Source organism: Artibeus jamaicensis, unplaced genomic scaffold, assembly GCF_021234435.1.
Source record: "Artibeus jamaicensis isolate MK-2021 breed Jamaican fruit bat unplaced genomic scaffold, CSHL_Jam_final contig_851, whole genome shotgun sequence".
NCBI classification, from domain to species: domain Eukaryota; kingdom Metazoa; phylum Chordata; class Mammalia; order Chiroptera; family Phyllostomidae; genus Artibeus; species Artibeus jamaicensis.
The window spans coordinates 10,474,180-10,495,548 of NW_026521986.1; the positions used below are offsets into that span (position 1 = coordinate 10,474,180).

Sequence of the window (21,369 nt, forward strand, 5' to 3'; positions counted from 1 at the left end):
TCAGCCTCCCGCAACACAGATAGCGCGCAATTAGATCCCACCAAGCAGGAGGCACCGCCCCTTCCGGAATCCCGCCCGAACGCTTCTTCCGGAAGCCTTTGGGCTCTCACCTCTCCAACTCGGACACCAACAGGACTACACCGTCGCAGAGGGTCTTGTTCTCGAGCAAAGCGCACGTCACTGCGTGGACAAACATGACTGAATTCTCCGATCCACGTGGACTCCTTGCCAAACAGGCCCAGCGCGCCCACCCCCAATGTCTGCGGCTCAAACTGCCTCCTGGACAAGAACATGCTCTTTTCGCACTCCAAGCTCACTGTCCTTTTCCAAGACCTCCCGTCAGGCAAGAGCAATCGATTCTTCGTAACCTACTCCGGCAACTCCCCCGGAAATTGCAGAGCGAACTGTTTGCTTCCGGGACGCCGGCGTGCAATTGGGATTTAGAGATTTGAACTCTAAGCTCCTTTCGTGTTCCAGTTCTTGGCTGAAGTCTTTTAAGGCACAGAGCCGCTCAATAAAATCAGCCAAGGAAAATTATTATAAAGGTAATACTCTAGTCTCCGGCTATTTGTGGAATGGGGAGTTTATCAGCATAATGTATTGTTTAAAAGTCTTAATTGCTACGAAGTGTTAGGTTGATTGGTAGCAAACAGTGTACTGTCCTGCGATCGTCGAACCGTTAATGCTAGTGCTTTAACTTCCAGTTAGCCTTTAAACTTCAAGCATCTATGAATGCCTGTATTTCATTCATTCAACAGCCATCCAGCACACCTTTTTTTGGTCATTAGAAAGCTTGAGGAAGACAGATTAAAACATACCTATATGATCCCTGCCCTAAAGAAGCTGGCAATCTAATAGGCACGCAAGTGAAAGCGTGCCTAAGGTACGAAGGTAACCTAGGAAATCGCCCCTACAGGGGAGGTTCTCCTGGGTAAGTCAGAGAAAGCCTCCCCTATCAAGGATTATTTGAGATGACCTTGTAGAGTGCAGGTGACATAGAATAAGATGTTCCATGGTATCCCTGAAATCTTCCCATCTGCCCTTGCCTCTCTATTACCACTGAAACATATCTGGTTTAATTTCTTACTACCTTTCCATCTATTAAAGACACCCCTAAGTGGTCTCCAGAAGAGAAATTCCTAATCCCCAATAGCATAGTCTACAGGACTATGGGGTCAACTAAGGAAAGAAAAAAAAGGAAAGAAAACTTCATTGTAATGTTCAAGTTTTATCTTTGACACTACTGGAAGTTACCTAGAAGAAATAAATGATGATGAGATTCTCCTACTTTTACCTGCAGTCTGCATTCTGATTTTCTTAGCAAGAAATCTGGGGCCTTTTGTCCTATAACTTTGACCTGGTTCCTGCTACTATCTCCAAACTCCATCCTAGAGGAGACACTGTTCCCTGAGTATTCCCTGAACTTCTGTGACTTCAAATGCAGCTCCAGGGAAACCAGGTCCATGCAGGCAATGTAAGTTAACGCCTCCTCAGAATCTTAACTATATCTACCTACCTATCTATCTATCTATCTATCTACCTATCTATATACACACACACAAACAAAACACTTATTCTACTCTACAATTTTTCATTTATAAAGTCAGTGCCTTTGACGATACATAAGAATATAAGCAACATGAAAAGAGAAGAGAGTCTTACTGTTTGACTCCTCAGCATCTAGAAAATTCCTGTCCAATGAACAAGTGTTCAGTGTTCATTGAATGAATGATGTGGAATATTTTAATAAAACCATTGCTTTGATTGAGTGAGTGCTGTGAAGGAGTTCTGAGGCATGTTTTGTTCGAAGAGAGTTTCTTCCTTGCCTTAGAAAAAAGACAGCTGGAGTGAGCCAACAGTGGTAAACCAAGGTTTTAAGGCTTCTGGCTCTGTACTGCCCCCTATAGAGAAGCCTGCACCATGCCAGGTGAGGCTTATTTAACATCCTTGGACTTGCACACTTAGAGTAAACACACTGTCTAGGGCACAAAGGTGGACAGTCACTGCAAAAGTCCTCAGAAGTGTTGAGAAATGTTTCAGCACAGGATTCAAAACAACCCTCTTCATAGGTGACTCCCAGCTGCTTTTAACTTTACTTCTTGTGCTGCCTTGTGCCACATCCCCATAATTCACATACTTGTTTCTTTACTGAGGTGTGAAATGTACATTTGAAGGAGGCCTTTAGCTCGTTGGAATCATGTCTGAACCCAGCACCAGAATGATACTTGTAAGTCATGTCATTCTTCTGCTCAAAACTCTCCAATAGTGCCATTCCTTTCAGAGAAAATGCAAAGGCCTTAGAATTGCCACCAAAGCCTATGATCTCTCTCTGCCCTTCTCTCTTTACCTCTCAGTTCATCTCTCCTGTTATTCTCCCCCTGCATCACTTGGCTTCAGTTCTACTTGCCTCCTCCATTTCCCTAACCACACTCCCACCTGAGGGCCTTTGCACTGGCTGTTTCCTCCGCCTGGAGCCCAGTTACCCCAGAGATGCACATGGCTAATGTCCTTCCTTCAGATGTTCACGCAAATCTCATCTCAAGGAGGCCTACCCTGGGCACCCTATTTAAAATGATAACCTGCTGTCCCTTCTCCTACAGACTCTCAAATCCTGTCATCTTTCTTTTATCCCTATAGCACTCATCAATTTTTAACATACCAGAGAATGTACTCATATGTTTATTATGTAATACTTATATCCGGCTACTAGAATATAAGGCCCATAAAGGTAGGGATCGCCTGGCTAGTATAGCCCAGTGGACTGAGTGTGGACTGGGAACCAAAAGGTAGGGGATCTCTTTCTGTTGTTAACATTGCTGTTTTCCAAATGGGAGACTATTGCCTGGCTTATAGCAGTCACTCAATAAATAGTTGTCACATTAATTAATCCTTGTCATCCTCTCTGCTAGACCTTATCCATGGTGGAAACCCCCTGGTCTGCCTGACTGGTGACTTTCTAACGTTTTATTCAGCCCAGGATCTGTAATGTTCTTGCTGCCAGTAAGGCATTTTGTGCCTTTCCTTAGACTCATAAAGTGATACCAAAAAAAAAATTGATCAGTAGTTGCCTTGCAAAATTACCACATTTGGGGACCATACTTAAGTTATCCTCATTTTGAGTAGGCTCAGAGTATAAATGTTTCCATTCTTAGTTATTTTTTCTTCAAAGAACTTATTTTCCCACTGCAATCCTTGTGCCTATCAGGAACCTAATTCCTAGCACCCAGGTGTATTTTTGTGCGTTGCAACATACCATAAGACTGATTTGAACAGAGAGGCTGGAACCTGAATTTAAATCAGATATCCATTAGTTGATGAGATCAAAGAGAACTTAAATGAGCCCATTTCCTGCACACAAGTCAGTGTACATTGCGGTGAGTCAGGGTCTGCTTGTGCTGGGGTTTGCAGACCAAGCTGGAGCGGCCAAGCCTGCCCTGCCCCCACATGCGGAGGCAGGCAGCAGAGTCCTCCCCGCGAACCTCACAGACGTACTCTCCTTTAACTGACTTGCCAAGTGCCAGAAACCTAGTCTCCGAAAGAGAAGAGTCTCTGAAATGTAATTTAAGAAACCAATGAATTCCTTTGGAGTTTTTTGGGGAATATTTTCCATAACATAAGAGAAGAATAAATGGTTACAAGACTTTGATTTCACTGGCTATATACTGAGATACGAAATAAAATAAATGACAAGCTAGGTAGGTACTAAAAGTTTAAATGAGTTATGTTAAGATTGTTTCACCATCTACAAGCAGTTCAAAATGAACCCTTCTCTTTTCCAAGTTCTCATTCCTCATGAACAGAGCAGAGGAAGAAATGGGCCTTGGGATCTGGGAGTGGAGCTGGAAGTACTGGAGGGTAAAAGGTGAGAATGCTGGTTTTCTGCCCATAGTATGTTCCAGGAAGACCCACTCCCTTCCCCTACCACACAAACACATACACACACACAGCACGGCGTTGCAAAGCAAGGTGGCCTTCCTATGAAATCCGTTTCCTCCTTGGGACCCGTGGTCTGACACAGATCTGGGACAATCCCTAAGATCTACTCTAGTTACTCAATGTCAAGGAAAGTAGAGAAGTGGAGCCCAAAGAGGTTTGTGGAGCAGCAGTCTGGTGCCGGGATCACAGACTGGACTCTCAGCACACCCGGTGCTTACCGACACCCCTTACACAGGTATGCCCCCCTCCCCCAGGTTTCATACCCGGGGCACAAACTCACTTCCAAACAGCGGTGTCTCTGTCTTGTTTGCTTTTGGCTGTAGCTATTCTCCTTTTCCCTGTTCACAACCATCCACCCATTCATTCAGTCACCATTTTTTAAGCATGTATTTACCGAGCACCTGCTCGCAGGGGCTTGTATTCTCACCCTCACTCACGAATAGAGACAAGCAGAATTTATCACTTTTGGGGGGAAAATAATGGTTCCCACCCAACCTTTTAAACAGGGTGAACAGAAGGACAGTCTTCAACTGGTAATGGAGGTAACTGGATTGCCGTCCAGAATCTTCCACTACAGCTGTGTGACCTTGGGCACATCGCCCTTCTTCTCTGGCCTCATCTTCCCTCGGTGTGAAATGAGGGTCTTAGTCCAAGATAGGTGATCTTTATGTTTCTTTCTCATGTTCACATTCTCTAACTCTCTGACACTTGAATAAACATAGGCCCTGTATGCAGTATTTCTGGGGCTGTATCAGGAGCTGGCTTGAACCTATGGAATGGTACAGTGCTTGGCTATCAGTGTAGGCCTCCCTGGTCTTCACATTCCAGAACTTCAGAGGCAGGTCGTGGTAAAAGTGACTCACATAGCACAGCAAAGGAAGCAGGAAAGGGAGGGGACAACTGTGGTGGTTTCCTGTCCTCCCTGATGGGCAGGGAAGGGGAAGCCAGCAGGTAGAGGGGAGAAGGCTGCCTTTGGGCCCTTCTCAGTGGTGTACGGTCCAAGGAACTGGTGAGGAGTATGCACCTTTACAGAGGCTTTGTCAAGACTCTTTTCCTGTGTGTTAAAACGGTCACAGTCCAATACAATCAGCCATAAAAATCACCAGACAAGCCCCGAGAACCTCACTGTTGGGCTTGTGCTGGCAAAGTATTTTGATTTCTGAAAAGTCAGACATCTTCTCAGCGTCCAGTGTGGGGCTTGGAGTCTCATCTCTTGTGCTCCCAATGCCTGAGGGAAACTTTGATTTGCCCGATAGACTCCTGGTTAAATCCACTCCCAAATCCCAAGACTCCTAGACATTGTCCCTTGTCCCTTCAGTACCCAGGAGTAAATGTCCTCCCTGGGTACTGAAGGACAAGACACAGTCTGGCAACGCAGGCTGAGCACAGGCCTCCCTTACCTGCCCAGCGCTGCTGCTGCCCTGGAGGGCCCCTCCCCCTCAGACTCCCATTGCGGGGGGCAGTGGCTGGTGCGCCTGTGCCTGTGTGCACCCGTGTCAGTGTGTCTGTGAAGCAGCAGGTTCAAGGGACCAGGGAGAGGACTTGATTTTCCTTCCTAGAGCCATCTGATGCAAAGTAGCTCCCGTTGCTTGTGGTTAATATATCTGGGCAAGGAAAAGGGAGCTGAAAAGGAACAGGAGGGAGCTGACCAAGAAGTACAAAGGCAGAAGGAAATAAGAAAGAGAGTGGACCCTGGCTGGTGTAGCTCAGTGGATTGAGCGCGGGCCTGCAAACCAGACAATCGCGGTTCGATTCCCAGTCAGGGCACATACCAGGGTTGCAGGCCAGTTCTCAGCAGGGGACACATGAAAAGCAAGGGGACGCATGAAAAGCAACCATACATTGATGTTTCTCTCCTTCTCTCCTTCCCTTCCTCCCCTTTCTCTCTAAAGATAAATAAATAAAAGAGATAAATAAATAAAAGAGAGCAGAGCCCAGCTCAGACACAGGTGGTAGGCACAGGTGGTTGGCAGCTCCTCAAAACTCCACACGTGGAAGACTGCCCCCTCTGTGGTCGCCTGGGTTTCCTCTGTGGAGTCCGGGACTGCTGTGGTTCTGCAGGCAGCAGACACCAGCCTCTCCTTGGGGAGGCGGCCCTGCACAGAGGATGCAGTTGCTCGGGTAGCTGAGGCGATTCACGCAGCCTGGAGTCCCTGGAATCCCCTGGCCCCACAGTGTCTAAAGGGAGAATGCCGAGAGAGAACAAGTGAGGATTCACTATTTAGGGACCCCTGTGGAGAGTGCAGCCCTACAGCAGACCTGGACCTGGATAATGGAAGCGGCCAGTACCCCAAACTCGGTGTTGTATGGTCTTCGCTCGCCCTCTGGTGGTGTGAGTCGGTGACTGATGCTGGGAGCATCCAAGACATGCCTCCTAACCTTCGGGTCCTCCAAGTCTGGTCTCCATTCAAGTTCTAGAGGAAACCCATTCCAGAAACCTTTGTCCATGTGCATCCTATCATTCAATAATGCTTCCAGAAGGTTAAAATAAACATTGTTTAAGGGTCAAACGGCAGAAAACAAGCCGGAGAAATTTGTTTCACCGAATTTTTTGAAGCGATGACTTGAAACAATGCTTATCAGCTGTAAACAGGTTATTTTCCATCTACGACCAGTAATAATAACAACCACTGCCTTATCACCCATCTTTTCTTTGCCTGGTTGGCACAGACAACTAACTACAAAACTCCATGTTACACATGCAGTGAGGGAGACGCGGGAGGGTTACGTGACGCGTGGCAGACTGCAGTTTGCGGCGGGACAGCCCCACACGGCGGACCGAGCCAAGGTTCCAGTCGGGTCTGTCGTTTTACATGGTTTCCCACTGCACTTCGCTGTCTGCAGAAGGGACACACGAGGTCACTTAGATATATGTTTCCACACGGGATTAATTGCTATTTATAGATGGCTGGGCAATGCTATTAAAATACTATTTTAGATGTGACATTTTAATAAGAACTTGTCACTAATAATTATTTCTTATTTAATAATAATACTTAACATCCATTGATCGCTTTCTCTACACCAGTTGTTGTTCTAAGAGCTTTACATAATCAAATCACACTAATTCTGTTTTATCTTCCCGTGTTCCATATAAGGAAACTGAGGCACGAAATAGCTAAAGAATTTCCCCCAGATAGTGCATATATATATACTACATTTATGTGATATAAAGCTCCTCAGTATTGTCCCTCACTACTTCCCTGTGCCAGAAACCAGCTTATTTGCAGAGGATCTGGGGAGGGGTGCAGTGCTTTGCAGGAGCTGGGGAAAAGCTGTCTTGCTGTGCATGGAAATATACTGAGTCTGAAAGAAAGTGGGGTGGACAGCATGTGTCAGGAGGGTGTTGGATGAGCAAGAGAAGATCCAGCAACAGAAAAGTCAGGACCCATCGAGATGGGACCCTTCTCAGGGAAATGGCCCCGTGAGAAGAGGGTGAGGTGCCCAGGCTGGACTTTGGTGGAAGAGAAATTTAGTAAGTGGATTTCTGAAGTTATTCACTCATTGTATGGTGTGCAGCGCAAAACTTCTCTATGAAAACTTCAGTAAATTTTACACTGATTACTAATACTTTGTCAGGAACCTGAGTTTTCTTTAGGTTGGAGTACTCAAAGACAATGATAGAACCTTACCAATCAACTGCATTATAATCTGAAATGCTCCCATGGACTCTCAAAAAAAAAAGTATCGATGTCAGATCAACATATTAATTTCTTACCAGGAGCTTGAAAGACCAGGGAAAAGACCTTTCTTATCAGGTCAGCTCAGAAAGCACTGTCTCTGATGTTGTAGTAGAGAGGAGAGACGAGACTGGGCAGGATTCTCCGCGCTTGAGGTTTACAATCCTACCAAATCCTAATGCCAGCCTTGTAAGTGAATACACCTAAAGTGCCAATCTTATTAGTTATAATAGTTTTCAGTGGATTTCTTAGAATGTTATATACACAGGACCATCTACAAATAGAGATCATTGTACTTATTTCCAGTCTAGATACTTTTAACTTCTAGAATTTCCCTTGATTCTTAAAATGTCCATTTCTTATATTGCCCATCTGTTCTTGCACGATGCGTACTTCCTCCATTAGAGCTCTAAGAATTATCCAACTCTCAGTCTGATAATCCCAACATCCGTGCCCTATGTGAACAGGATTCTCATGCTTGTTTTATCTTCCAGACTGTGCACTTTGTCTGTCAGTGTGCCTTGCAGTTCTTGTTGAATTGGACATGGTACCCCACTGGACTGGGTAAAACTCCAGCGAATGGGCCTTTAATGGTGGGCAGTGATGTGGACAGAAAGAGGGAATGTTCTATAATCTTATGATCAGGTGTTTTAGTGATCATGGGCCCCTGGGATGTGACCTTCACATCTCTCAGTCTTTCTCCCCCCGCCCCCACTCAGGTTAAGACAGGAAGCCTAGAGGGGGCAGGCGTTGCATTGCTTCCCTTACCCCATCTGGTCAGCCTCTGGTAAAACCCAATGTGGTCTGGCTCCAGCAAAATACTCGTAGCTTCCTTTGAGGCCAGGCTTTTGATAAAAGCAGACCTGGGGGCAGGGGGCATACTTCTGAATGATTACTGCCCACTTCCCTGCTAGAAACACGGGGACATTTTTCTCTTTCTCTAAGTCACTGTGAGAACCTGGTGCACCCCCAGCCTGATCTCGGTATAACTTACCAAGTTAGTTCATGCCCAGACTGTCAACTGCCCTTTAAACAGTCCCCCTGATGCCGCTCCGTGGCTTCCCCTCCACGCAAAGTGTGATTTTCTTTATCTGCCTCACATGTTCAGGGTGGTGGTTTTGTCTTGTGACCTCAGTTCCTTCGTGGATCAAACACCCATGGATTTTCAGTTTTTCAGCCTTTTTCTCTGTTGTTAAGATTGAAGTTACGATTTCCAAGGTTCCTACTTGTTGAACTGGAAATCAGAAATCTCCTATTTTGTTTTTTAAGAAACTGCCAAAATATTTTCCAGACTGGTTACATACATTGTGTTGGCCAAAATGCTTTTAATTTTTTCTGTAAAATAAAAGACACGTTTTTCATTTTCACCAATAACTTCATTGATTTGGATATTTTGAGTATGTTGGCTATAGGTATAACGTTGCTTGTTCTCAATGTCTCAGTTTGATGGCTCTCAACTTCAACTGGTACCTGAGCATCGTCCAGCAAGAAATCTCGAGCACGAACCTTCACAAACCACTTTTGACACGTTCGATCAGTCACAGTACCTTCTCCATACACTGCACAAATCCTTTTTGTTTCCCTTCCTTGAAATAATAAAGTGTATGCTGAGAATGTTATTTTCTTCCATCTTCAATATTAAAATAACTACACTAAAACTGACCAATTTTGATGTTTTTTTAATGCACTGATCTGACAGCTGTCACAATACAATCTAACAAAATTGTTTTGAATGAAGTTAAAGATAACTAAGTGCTACTAGGGCCTTAGGAAAAAAGGCTCTAGTATCTTAGAGCCTTATCTTAGGGAAAAAAACAAATGAACTTTTTAGCCAACCGAATACAAAAAAACCTAACTTTCCTCAATTCTATCCTTTTGCATGGCATTTAGATCATAGCAAACACAAAGTTAAAAAAACAAACTAGTCTGCATGTAAGGCATAAAGCTTTACCTGAAATTGGTGTTTCCCAAACTGTACTCAGCAGTGGATTACCTAAACTGCTGTGTCTGTATGTAATATGTAATACTTTGTGACTTTTATCTAAACCAGGAGCAATATAATCATCTTAACACATTTTAACAGCATCAATACAATCATTAAGTGATGCTTCAGAAACTGATTAGCACACCATGTGAGGTATTATAAATGAAAACAAGATTCTTACCACACGGTGGTATCACTTTCGTAGGCAGGTTTGACATAAAATCACTGCTTGGTGCAACTAAGAAAAGTTAGATCCAGACCTACTGTTCTCATCAGGAATCAGACTAAGTGTCAAAATGCTGTCCCAGTGGCTAGTGGAAAAGGAATATGGGTGCACATTTGAGAGTGTAAATAATGACAGTCTGTAAGCAGCAGTGTTCTCATTTTTATTGAGTGGTGTAAAATACATGTGGTCAACACTGTTACTTTCACTGGCAAATGGCAGAGTTGGGAAGCAAAAAACTTGTACTTGATTTTTTAATCAAGATTATCTGTTATCAACTTACATCCAGGCTTCTTCTGAAGGTCTGAAATTTTCTCTCCACCGGACAGGAGTATGTAGTGAGAACTCAGTTGATAACATTTTATTTAAATTAAAAAATAAAAAAGGAACCAGCACAGTCAAGTGGTCTTCGTCTTCAGGGTTTCTGGATTTCGTCCCTGGAGGAGGTCGGGATCTTCCCACGGCCTGGGTCCTCGAACATTCTTCCAGTCATCGAAAGTGGAATCCTTTATTTTCTACGGAGGCACAGATATTAGAGTACACACATTAGTGAAGGGTTCCTGTGGCTTTGATCAGGACATGGCTGAATAAGTGAGTGGGAAGAATCCAATAGACCCCAATTATGATTTGAGCAAACAAAAACTGCATGTCAAGCATAGTCACTGAAGAAATCAAGTATTTCTTAGCATTTGGAATTTTTCTTGCTTGCTATTGATGTAAATGCCTATCTTTACCCCATGAGAATAAAACTAGTACACATTTTTAAAAGAGTCTAGATGCTTTGTTTCTGAGAGAACAAAGAAAGGAAAGAAGCTAGGAAAACAAACATCCGACTCGGAAGCCTGATCCAGCCTAACAGTGAGCACACAGGGTGCACGGGCAGCAGTGGTAGATGAGAGGGAAAGAACCAAGGCGGAGACCTTCGAATCTGCTGGGAGGGAGAAAACAGACCACGATGATCTGCCTCGCACCTGAGAAATGAGCCCGGGCTTAAGAATGAAAAGACGCTCCCTGGGGCTGCCACGAGCAGAGCCCTTGTAGGCAATACAAACCAGCTCAACTACAGCTGGGCCACTGCGCCTTCGGTTAATCTGGTCCACCAAGCCCCAGAAGAATGGTAGGATAAAAGGGGAGAACATAAGTGTTTCCTCACCCTTCTGACAGTAACTGTCATTTATCTGCTTTGACTGTTCTGGAATATTGAGTGAACAAGACAGTAAGAGGCTCAGAGAACTCAGGACAGGGAATAATGTAAGTTTACCCTGACATCTGGATACTAAGATTACTTTCATTAATGAGCTGTGTAGCATTGAAGCCATCTGGGCACTAATTCCCTCATAAGTAATAATAATAAGCGGGACCAAACGGCCTGCCTGGTTTCTTCAGTTATCAAATTCCATGGTTTCTAAGAGAACTGAAAAAACGCTTCACAGCATCACTACTGACACAGCACTTATATAGTGAGAAGTAGCAAGTTACAGATTTCACCAAAATGATGGGGAAGTAGTGAATGAAACCATCCTCTAAATTTCACTTACGGTTTTACCAGGAGTTTGTATTAAATATATATCGATGAACAAAATTCTATTAATGTGCTAGAAGAAAGCAAATAATTTTCAAGTATAGTTATGAAATGATTGAAAGTTATTAAAAAATTTTAAAGATTTTAGTTATTAATTTTTAGAGAGGGGGAAGGGAAGGAGAAAGAGAAGGGAAGAAACACTAATGTGTGGTTGCCTCTCTTGTGCGCCCCCTACTGGGGACCTGGCCTGCAACCCAGGCATGTGCCCTGACTACAAATCAAACTGGTGACCATTTTGTTCACAGGCTGGCACTGAATCCACTGAGCCACGCCAACCGAGGCTAAAATGGTTTTAAGAAGCAATAATGCCAGATAATATAAGATACACACTCAAGAGAATTTAAGAATAATTCTTAGATAAGATGCAAAGTTGGCAGAACAACTTCATGTAAAAGTGCTCCAGACTTCAGAGATCTCTGGTGAATAAGATTCCCTGTAGAATTCTGCTAGAAAAAGCAGTCGCTAATTCTGCAAAACATGCAGGGTCGCTGAACACTGACCAGGCTGTACACATACTGGGCAAGACCACTGAAGGCTCACCAGTTAACAGCCAACTGCTACAGGATCAAGTGTGGAACAGAGTCAAGAAGTGCAGAGGAAATGCGGTGTCAATATTGGATTTTTGGCCCTTGTCAGAGTGAACTTACTACACAGCTGCCACCTTGACAGCCAGCTGAGACACCAAAAAGGCTGCTCATTAGGAGTGAGAATTATGCCAAGGGGAAGACCTACTTTGGACTCACCCAACAAAGCTTAAAACTAAGTTCTGACAAGATTCTTTAGAGAGACAATTCAGGGAACGAAACCCACAAAGAGGGGCTTAGAAAACACCAAAGCCTTTCCAAAGTTCCCCTTACAAAGCACAAAACCAAGTTCAAAATGAACAGCCAACAATGGAACTGCCTGCCCAAAGATCAATCTCTTCAATGTATTACTCACAATCTCCACCTTTCAATCAGAAATGACCAAGCACAGCACTGACCAGTGTGGCTCAGTTGGTGGAGCATCGTCCCACAGGGAAAAGGGTCACCAGTTCGATTGTCAGAAGGGGCACATGCCTGGGTTGTGGGTTTGGGCTCCTCTCTTTCTCCCTCCCTTCCCTCTCTCTCAAAATAAAAAATAAATAAAATCTCTTTTAAAAAATGACCGAACACACAAAGAAATGAAAAAACACAAGGATGGGAAAGAGTAGGTTTACATAATACTCATAAATAATACAACAGTAAATAAATAAAGAATGGAAGAGTAACCTCTGTTTCACATACTCACAACAGGGAACCTGCCTGGTTTTGCCCAACCTGGTGTGATCCACCACAAAAAAAATGAACAAATAGAGAGAGATGGAGAACATCCCCCTTCACCACATTCTATAAAATATTAAACTCTTCGATCTTTGCTGAGTAATATTCCTATTATAAGTTGAATAGCTCTTCATATGCCTAAGATATTTATTTCCCTTCCCCTGAACTCTTTATATGCTTTGCCCATGTTCCTACTGACGAACTGAATTCCTGAACTTTTCCATATTGATTTGTAGATGATCTTCATATTTAAATAAGTTAATTTGTAATATGGTAAAAAAGCATTTTTAGGATTTCTCATTTAACTAGTGACTTGATATGCATACACTACTTTTTCTCAAGGCTGAACTTCTGAATTCTCATGTATGAACTCATCATTCTTTCTTTACCTTTACAGCTTCTGGGTCACCCTGGCCGGGTGGCTCAGTGCGTTCACTGAAGCGTCATCGCTGCGCCAAAAGGCTGTAGGTCTGTCCACCAGCTGGGTGTGTACAGGAGGCAACCAACTGATGTCTCTCTCTCACATCCACATGTCTCTCTCTAAAAATATCCCAATAACATATCCTCAGGTGAAGATTAAAAAAAAGCCTCTGGGTTTGGTATCACATTTTAAATAGGCTTTTCTGACTTAAGATCACAGAAAAGAATGTTCTTTTTTTTTCCTTGTAGCACTTTTAGTATTTTGTTTTTAATTTTTTAAAGATTTTAATACTTATTTTTAGAGAGAGAGGAAGGGAGGGAAAAAGACAGGGAGAGAAACATCAATGTGTGAAAGAAACACGGATCAGCTGCCTCTCACTCACCCCCAACCAGGGACCTGGCCGGCAACCCAGGCCTGTGCCCTGACTGGAAGTCAAACCAGCGGCCTTTCGGTTTGCGGGACAATGCCCGATCCGCTGAGCCACACCAGTCAGGGCTAATTTTTAAATTCTTGATACACCTAGAATTTACTCATTTACAGTATACAAAATATAGATCCATCTTTATTTTCTTTTGAAATGACTACATAGTTGTCCCAATACCGTATGTTTAAGGTAAATATTTTTCTTTCTTTCTTTACTATTTTATTGTTTACGCTATTACAGTTGTCCCCCTTTGCCCCTTCCGCCTAGCCCACCCTCAACTTGCATAATCAGCCCCACACCCCCGTCCATGTCCATGGGTCCTTCATCTATGTTCTTTGACTAAGCCCTTCATAAGGTAAATTTTTTCCTGCACTGTTAACCGCTTGGGCTCACCGACCTTAAGGCAGACAGAGCCAGTCACTGAAAGGAAGACTTACAAAGGGAGACCACATTAACATGCCATGTACCTCATACTCTGACTCCAGGGACACTTTACTCATTTTCAGTTTTTTTTCTAATTCAGGATCAATCTGTAAAAAAAAAAAAAAAAAAAAAAAGAGGGGCCATACATTATTCAAGTCTGTTGGATTTAATTTTCAACTTAAAGTCCTATAAGGGATGGCTATGACGGTAGATTACAAAACACGGCAAACTCTCCACCATTCATCCAGTCACAGAATGATGGCTGACGCAGTAGTACTGCCACCACTAACAGCAGCTAATATTTACTGAGTACTTGTTATGTGCAGGCATTTTGACACGTATTACCTCCGTTAATACCCTCAAAAGCCTGTAAGTATTATTAGTATGGTCACAACTGAGGATAATGAGAGTTTGGAAAATTTGTCAAAGAGGCAGAACTTGGCTGTGAACCACGGCCCTCTGCCTCCGGAGGTCCATGCTATTAACTACCACCCTCCATTATGTTACCACATAGAAATGTGAAAATACCAATAAATAGAATGCTGCTCCTGAAAACAAAAGAGAACACCTTCTACACTGGAAACGAAGTATCTGTGAAAACCGGACAGGATTCCATGGTGGTAAACAGAAGCTGATGCCACATTACCTTTGAGTGGCAAAGGTTTTAGGAAAGGAGGAAGTCGTGGCTGAAATTAATAAACAAACAAAACCCAAATTAAATGAAATGGGAGAGCTGAACAGTTACTGAACACAGGTAGAGACCACACTGGTCCACTAGGGTGCAACCTGAAAACCCACCAGAACGATGCACGAGGAGATGGGGTGAATGAAAGAAAAGGCGTGTCACGAGAGCTGGGTGCAAAAGTTCCAACACATGTCTTATTAGAGGTTTCAGAATTAGAGAGTAAAGAGAGTGAAATACAGGCAATAATTAAATAATTAATCAGTAATTAAATGAATGCCATACAGAAAAGAAATGAGTCCTCAGACTGAAAGAGCATAGTAAAAAAACAAAAAAGCCCATTCTTAATCAAAAAAGCCCATTCTTAATCAAGTAATGGTAAAGCTGTAGAATGTATCAGGGACAAAAAGAAAATCTCAAAAGAAAAAAAGAGTGAAAAAGCAATTTATCTACAAAGGGATGAAAATTAGAAAAAAAATGTTCATCAGCCACTTGAAATGGTGAACTAAAATGAAATTATTCTTCAATGTTGATTATGTGGAGAGGATTACTTTGACCTTCAATTTTATTTTTACTATATTTGCATTTCTTCTTTTAGCATTAGTTACTAAAGATGCATAGCAATATAATTTATGAAATTATTGGTGTTAATATGAAATAGCTAATTTACACCTGAAGTAATAAAATGGGGTGAAATTGTTGCCCCGTGTTCTTTAGTCCTCTCTAAATCCTAAAAGCAACTACACCAGAACACATGTTGTATCAGAATGCTAACAAGACTGCAAATTTCTCAGTGAATAAAGAGAATGAGCCCTGGCTGGTGTGGCTCAGCAGTTAAGGAACTGCAAATCAAAGGGTCACTGGTCCGATTCCCGGTCAGGGCACATGCCTGGGTTGCGGGCCAGGTACCCCAGTAGGGGGACATGTGAGAGGCAACCACACATTGATGTTTCTCTCCCTCTCTTTCTCCCTTGCAAAAATAATTAAATAAAATTTTTAAAAAGAAAGAATGATTATTAAATTCTTTATATTTCATGACACATTTCCATGTGATCATTAATGCTATTACAAAGAATAAGACCCTAATCATCATGGATCAGTCTTGAACAGCTAGATAAAAATCAGACTGCTTAGTATACTGAGTATACACACACCCTAAACCAGGATGTACATATACACAGACACATTACAAACTCCATTCATAGTTCTTACTTTAATCTTCACAGCATCATAACGGATTTGTGAAAACTCGCGAAGACCAAAAGAACCTCCAATAATCAATACCTGAAACAAAGAAAGGAAACAATTAAAAAAAAAATAGAAGGGCAGAATTCAGTCTACCTATAGATTACTTACCTAAATGCCAATAGTGACAGATTATACAAAATCCTGTAGATTATTTTTACTGGTTAGTTACCATTCATCTTTCAGAGTAGATGCTGTATATACTGCCATCTGCCACTGGGAAACATTTAGCACATTACCAAATACCAAAATCAGTACCCCATACCTGTACTTGACCTTATGGTTTAAATAATATCATCACAAGCATTGTATTAGTCAATCCTTACAAAAGACCTATGAACTAAAGAAAATAATCCATTTAATAGACAAGGAAATAAAAGAACAGCCAACTCACACAATGGATGGTGCCAGGAATACACTTCTGGCCTTGTTTCTTCAAGACAAGAATTCTGTCAATTTTATGACTTTACAAAATAAGACAACTGGAGAGATTTTTCTCCATTTCTTTACCAAGTGATAAAAGAATAGCAATCGTAAAAGCACCCTCGAATTGTTGTTGCTACTTTATCATCTATTCCAATAATTCAAAGGGCTTTAATTCTTCATCCCAAAGTTGCAAAGTCTAACAATTTGGAAAAACATTAAGTTTTATCCATACCTTCCTTTTATATCAATGTATTAATGATCGCAATTAAAGAAATACAAAAAGATATAAAACAATATGAAATATAAAAAGTTGGAATACCAACAAAATTTTGAGGCTATGAGTTTCAAAACCCAATAAATCTGACCACATAAAACTTAAAACATCTATCCCCAACACATAAAATTAAAACATAAAATCAAAAGACAGCAAATCAGGTACCTGTTATACATAAGCATCTAATACTTGCAATGTCAATATGAAAGAATGCTTTGTAAAGTGAAATAATCTTTATCTTAGTTTCAATGAAAAGACATACCCCTGTTTTCCTAACTTCTCAGTTTCCCTCTACTCATTCCTCACCCTTCCGACCATCACATCTCTCCTGCCTATTCACAACCAACAGAGTTCCTAAGGGATGTCTTCTAGTTTCATGGACTTAAATTTAGCCTCTATAACCTAACAACCTCCAAATGCATATTTTCAATGGGAAATATCCCTCTGAACTGAAGACCTCCCTTTCCTATTGGACATCTCCACCTGAAAGTCTAACAGGTACATACAAATTAACATTTTGTAAAAAGCCTTTTTACCCCAACCTGCCCCTAAGCAATCGTTCTCATCCTGCACGTCAACTACTTTCATCCAATTACTCAAGCCAATTTCTTTGGAGTCATCTTTAGCACCTCTCATTCCTATCTCACATCCAATCCAGCCCTGAGTTCTGTCACCTCGACTTTCAAAATATTTCTTGGCTCTGACAATTTCTGACTATATCCTCTTATAACACTATAGTCTAGGCTACTATCATTTCTTTCCTGGACTACTGTAATCACAGTACCCACAGGTGACAGACATTAGGGGGGAAAAAATGGTCTGGTCTTTGTCCGGGTGCCTGGGAGGGAATTACTCATTGGACTTTCCTGAATGCTTTATAAATATAAACACTGACCTCTCAAGGCCTGCTACGATGTGACAGGAGCCGCCATGTAAACACTCAATTCAAAAGGCTTTATTTAACTCAACAACGACCTTGGAAGAAACACGCCAATTCAAAAACAAGGGAAGTGAAAAATGGAGATTCCCAAAACTGTACAGTTAAGTAACTACGTCTAGTCCCAAAGATCCAGAGTATCGTCAAATCAGATGAGGCTGGCGGGGAGACGGGTTGGGGGTGTTGTTATCATTCAAATTTGGATTAAAATCTGGTTCTTTGGATTAAAAACGTCGCTCTCTGGAGCACTAGGGAAAATAAGAGGGGGACTAGAGGTCCCACTACCAGCCGGAGAAGACTAGAATAGGAATATAAACTCTCAACCGAACGCCAGCCGTTTCCTAGCTCGCGTCACTGTTCTCTGCCTCTTAATCCAGATTCCCGCAGGTAGGGATATTGAGGTCCCACCCCTTCCGCAATCCTGCCCGCACACTTTTTCTTCGAGGCACTCACCAACATCGGGACCCCATAGCGGAGGGTCTTGTTCTTGCGCAAGGCACGCGTTACCGCGTGTGTAAACATGCCTTAACTCTCAGACCCGCTGGGACACCGGCCAGGCAGGCCCAGTGCGGCCTCCCGAATCGCCACAGCTGGAGTTGCCGGCTCCCGGCCCCAGCCCGGGACGTCCCAGAGTCCTCTTCCGACCTTCCCCAGCATTCCACTTTATGGTCCTCTCATGTCAGACTTCCGCCAGGCAAAAGCAATCGATTCATCGTAACGTACTCACGCTACCGGCCGGGAACTTGAGAGTAGGAGCTTTGGTTCCGGCACGCTAGCTTGCTCTAGGGGCTTAGGGACTTAAATAGTATTTTGTACTCCTCAAGTGATATGGTAACCAGTACCTCACATGTTCTGGGCTTTGGCCAACATCTTCTACCTGGGACATAGCCGCTCGATAAAATCAACTAAGGGAAAAAAAGTAAAGTTGGAGATAATTCCTATGGCTATTTGTGTCAGTTGTCTCCTGATCTTTTGGTCTTACTATATACCTTAAGTATTCCATTAATACACAATATTTAAAATAGGTAGGATAAAACTATCAATCCTTTCGTATTCCCTGTCTTCTATTTGCACTTGGAGCGACATTTCTTTCTGTGACTAGAAGCAAATAATTTTTCCATGAATAAGTTTTCTCCCACGTAACATTATTTTCTTAAACTCAATACAAAAGGCAGGGGCAACGTGATAGAGTATTAGGAGCACAGAAAAAGTTCTAGTTCCGGCTTCAAATCTTGAGTGTTAATATCCAATGCTATCTACTAAGGACATTAACCACTCTTCTCTAAGTTCTGTTTTTCCATTTTTTTAATGGGTTAGAAACGTTGAGAAATAGAGGCGGGAAGAACCGGGTGATCTGATCCAAGTGCTTTTATTTATTTGATGCTGCACGGAGAAGCGGGCTGAGTCGGGTCAACTACAGCCCCAGGGGAAGGCAGGAGAGAGGTTTTTAAAAGAAAAAGCTCGGGGGTTGTGAGGGAATAAGGGAGAGGTTGGTCTCCTGTTCTCCCAGGCGGGTGCCTCAGGGTTCCAGAATGTGAGCCGGGACAAGTTAGGTAAAGGGCGGGGCTGTTCCCAGGTACAGGAGGGTCCGTCTGCCCACAGGCTATTGTGGCTCGTGCCAGGTGTCTATTGTGCTCTGTGTGAGTTTTGATTAAGCCTCGGGCAACCAAACCAGTCTGGACGACTGAGTCACACGCAGTCCAGAGGGGTGGAAACTGGCCTGACTCGGTCATTAGTGTCTGGAGAGTGGGGGTCTGGCCTGACCATTTCAAAATGGGGGGGGGGGGATTTGAATCTAATAAAGTTACGTAAGCACGATGGGACTTGTACTACAAAGTGCCTGGTGAGTACTTAGTATCACTAGTATTTTTATGTGAATCCTTGAAATTCTAACGATGCCCTGGCCATGATCGGTACCCAGTCAAGTCTAGCAATGGTCATTCTCCCACTCATTTCCAAAATTACATCAGAAGAAATTTTTTGTTGGACTTGCCTGGCTTCTCCTTCTTGGATGAGATTTACACACACACACACACACACACACACACACACACACACACACACTCTCCTAGGAAATGTGTCAATGCTCTTCAATCTGGAACTCAACAGGACCAACACTGGAGAGCTTTCTCCTCTGGATTTTACTCCTAAAAGTCCATCTCAACCTGCAGTTGTCTTTGTTAGTGGTCTTCAAACTGCAGTCTGGCAAGGCCTGCTGTTTTTGTGAATAAAATTTTACTGGAACACAGCCACGCATTCGCCTATATGCAGTCTATGGTTTCTATCACAGTAAAACTGCAAAAAAAAAAAAAAAAAGGCCCATAAGCCTAAAATATTTATAATCTGGTCCTTTATGAAAAAGTTTGCAGACCCCTGGTCTTTGCTGTTCAAATTGTCTCCTTTCTTTGGTGGATTAAAAATGACTACAAATTATTTGCACTACCTCCCATAAAGGGGTGAAGTTTAGGTGACTTCTCCAAGTGACTTGGCACTTGACCATGGTTGGGTCTGGCCAACAGGACAGCAGCAAATGTGAACAATGCAAAGGTTTGATTAGTGCTTTCCACACTGGGACTTGCCTTCTTGAAACACTAAGATACCCCCACCTGGAGCCCATTCTATGAAGATGAGAAGCGATGTGGAGAACCAAGGCATACCAGCCAATGGCCAGCACTAACTCACAGACAGGGAAGAGAGGTCATCGAGGACTACCTCCCTCTGTTCTGCCATCAGATGAATTCAGTTGCATGTGACCCCAGGTGCTAACAGGAGGAGAAACACTCAGACAATCCACAGAATCTTTTTTAAAAATTTATTCAAACATGGTTAAGTCACTATGTTTTGCAGTGGCTTGTTATATATAATTGTTAACTGATGTACTTTCTTGCCCATCAAGGGGGAAGATGGCCATTCTGTACACACTACAGCTATAGACTAACACTTTGACTCCAAGTCTGCACTATGCTGTGTGACAGACCAACGGTGACCAATGTAAATTGACTTTTCTGTTCATGTCAGCTATACGCAGAGTAACTTCAGCAAAAGGTCAATATTCAGTTCCAACAAGGCCTTTTTTATCCTATGGCACAAACCCATTTTTGCTTTGTCTGTATCTTGTAAGCCTCTGGGAGATGAAGGGGCCACAAGATACCAAAGGCTGGCAATCGACTTCAAACTTTGGGTATAAATACAGGATGGTACTGCTACTGCTATTTTGTACCTAGTGTAGTCAACTCCCTGTTTTCTGTAAAGGAAGAAGGCTGGGCTAGCAGGGTTGAACCAAACTGAGTACAATAAAGTTAACATTCTGGGATGGTGAATAGTGGACTCTTCATTGGCTTGCAGTAAATTCCCAGGTTTGGAATCTTGAACAAGTTCTTAACCTCTTTAAACCTTGAGTTACACAAATGGGATCACTGATACTAACTTGGATGGTTGTGAGAATTTGTTGACATTAGTTATGTCATTATGACATTAGTTATACAAAAGGACAGCTCAGTGTAGTGCCTGGCAACATAGAGAACAGGGACAGTGTGGTGCCATGGTTATGTATGTGGGTTCTAGCTGTATAACTTGGGCAAATAACTTCATCTTCCTAAACCTTGGTTATTTCATCTGCAAAATAGGGATAACAGCAGCTGCTGTGAGGTTTAAGTGAACAGCTGCTTAGAACAGTAGCTGAAATATTGTAAAGAGGTGAATGCTTGTTAGCCATTTATTAGTAGTACAAAACAGTACCCTTATCCTTAGCTCCTTAGTCAAAGCTAAGCCTCAAATCAATAATTTAGATTCCTCTTTCTTCTTTCCATTGTTCTGACAGAGGTGCTACTA

The 21,369-nt window shown here is 42.6% G+C and overlaps 1 protein-coding gene and 1 long non-coding RNA gene across 4 annotated transcripts; one reads left to right on the forward strand and one right to left on the reverse strand.

The window, feature by feature from the left end:
- The first annotated feature begins 324 nt into the window (after window positions 1–324).
- LOC128628573 (uncharacterized) lies at window positions 325–9,218 on the forward strand. The gene is made up of 3 exons (XR_008392981.1): window positions 325–545; window positions 3,781–3,862; window positions 9,059–9,218. It is a non-coding gene; the product is annotated as an uncharacterized LOC128628573 (long non-coding RNA).
- A 751-nt stretch (window positions 9,219–9,969) lies between these two features.
- Window positions 9,970–18,222, reverse strand: LOC119035836 (cytochrome c oxidase assembly protein COX16 homolog, mitochondrial). 3 transcript variants are annotated; one of them, XM_037127324.2, is made up of 4 exons: window positions 17,992–18,222; window positions 15,869–15,940; window positions 14,019–14,081; window positions 9,970–10,338 (listed from the first exon to the last, which is right to left on the reverse strand). In XM_037127324.2, exons 1-4 carry the CDS (start codon window positions 18,058–18,060, stop codon window positions 10,222–10,224), a joined length of 321 nt encoding a protein of 106 aa, XP_036983219.2. In that variant the 5' UTR covers window positions 18,061–18,222; the 3' UTR covers window positions 9,970–10,221. The 3 variants fall into 3 exon arrangements, with proteins under 3 accessions (XP_036983219.2, XP_036983234.2, XP_036983225.2); XM_037127330.2 differs by lacking the exon at window positions 9,970–10,338 and adding an exon at window positions 13,096–13,246; XM_037127339.2 differs by lacking the exon at window positions 14,019–14,081.
- Window positions 18,223–21,369: the final 3,147 nt, after the last annotated feature.

What these genes read in the sequence shown, in the direction of transcription:
- LOC119035836 (XM_037127324.2), bottom strand. Translation starts at nt 18,060, where the DNA reads ATGTTTACACACGCGGTAACGCGTGCCTTGCGCAAGAACAAGACCCTC. An exon ending in ATGATGCTGTGAAGATTAAA is followed by an intron (nt 14,082 to 15,868) that starts GTAAGAACTATG and finishes TTTTTTTTACAG; the next exon opens with ATTGATCCTGAATTAGAAAA. An exon ending in CCCTGGAGTCAGAGTATGAG is followed by an intron (nt 10,339 to 14,018) that starts GTACATGGCATG and finishes GTGCCTCCGTAG; the next exon opens with AAAATAAAGGATTCCACTTT.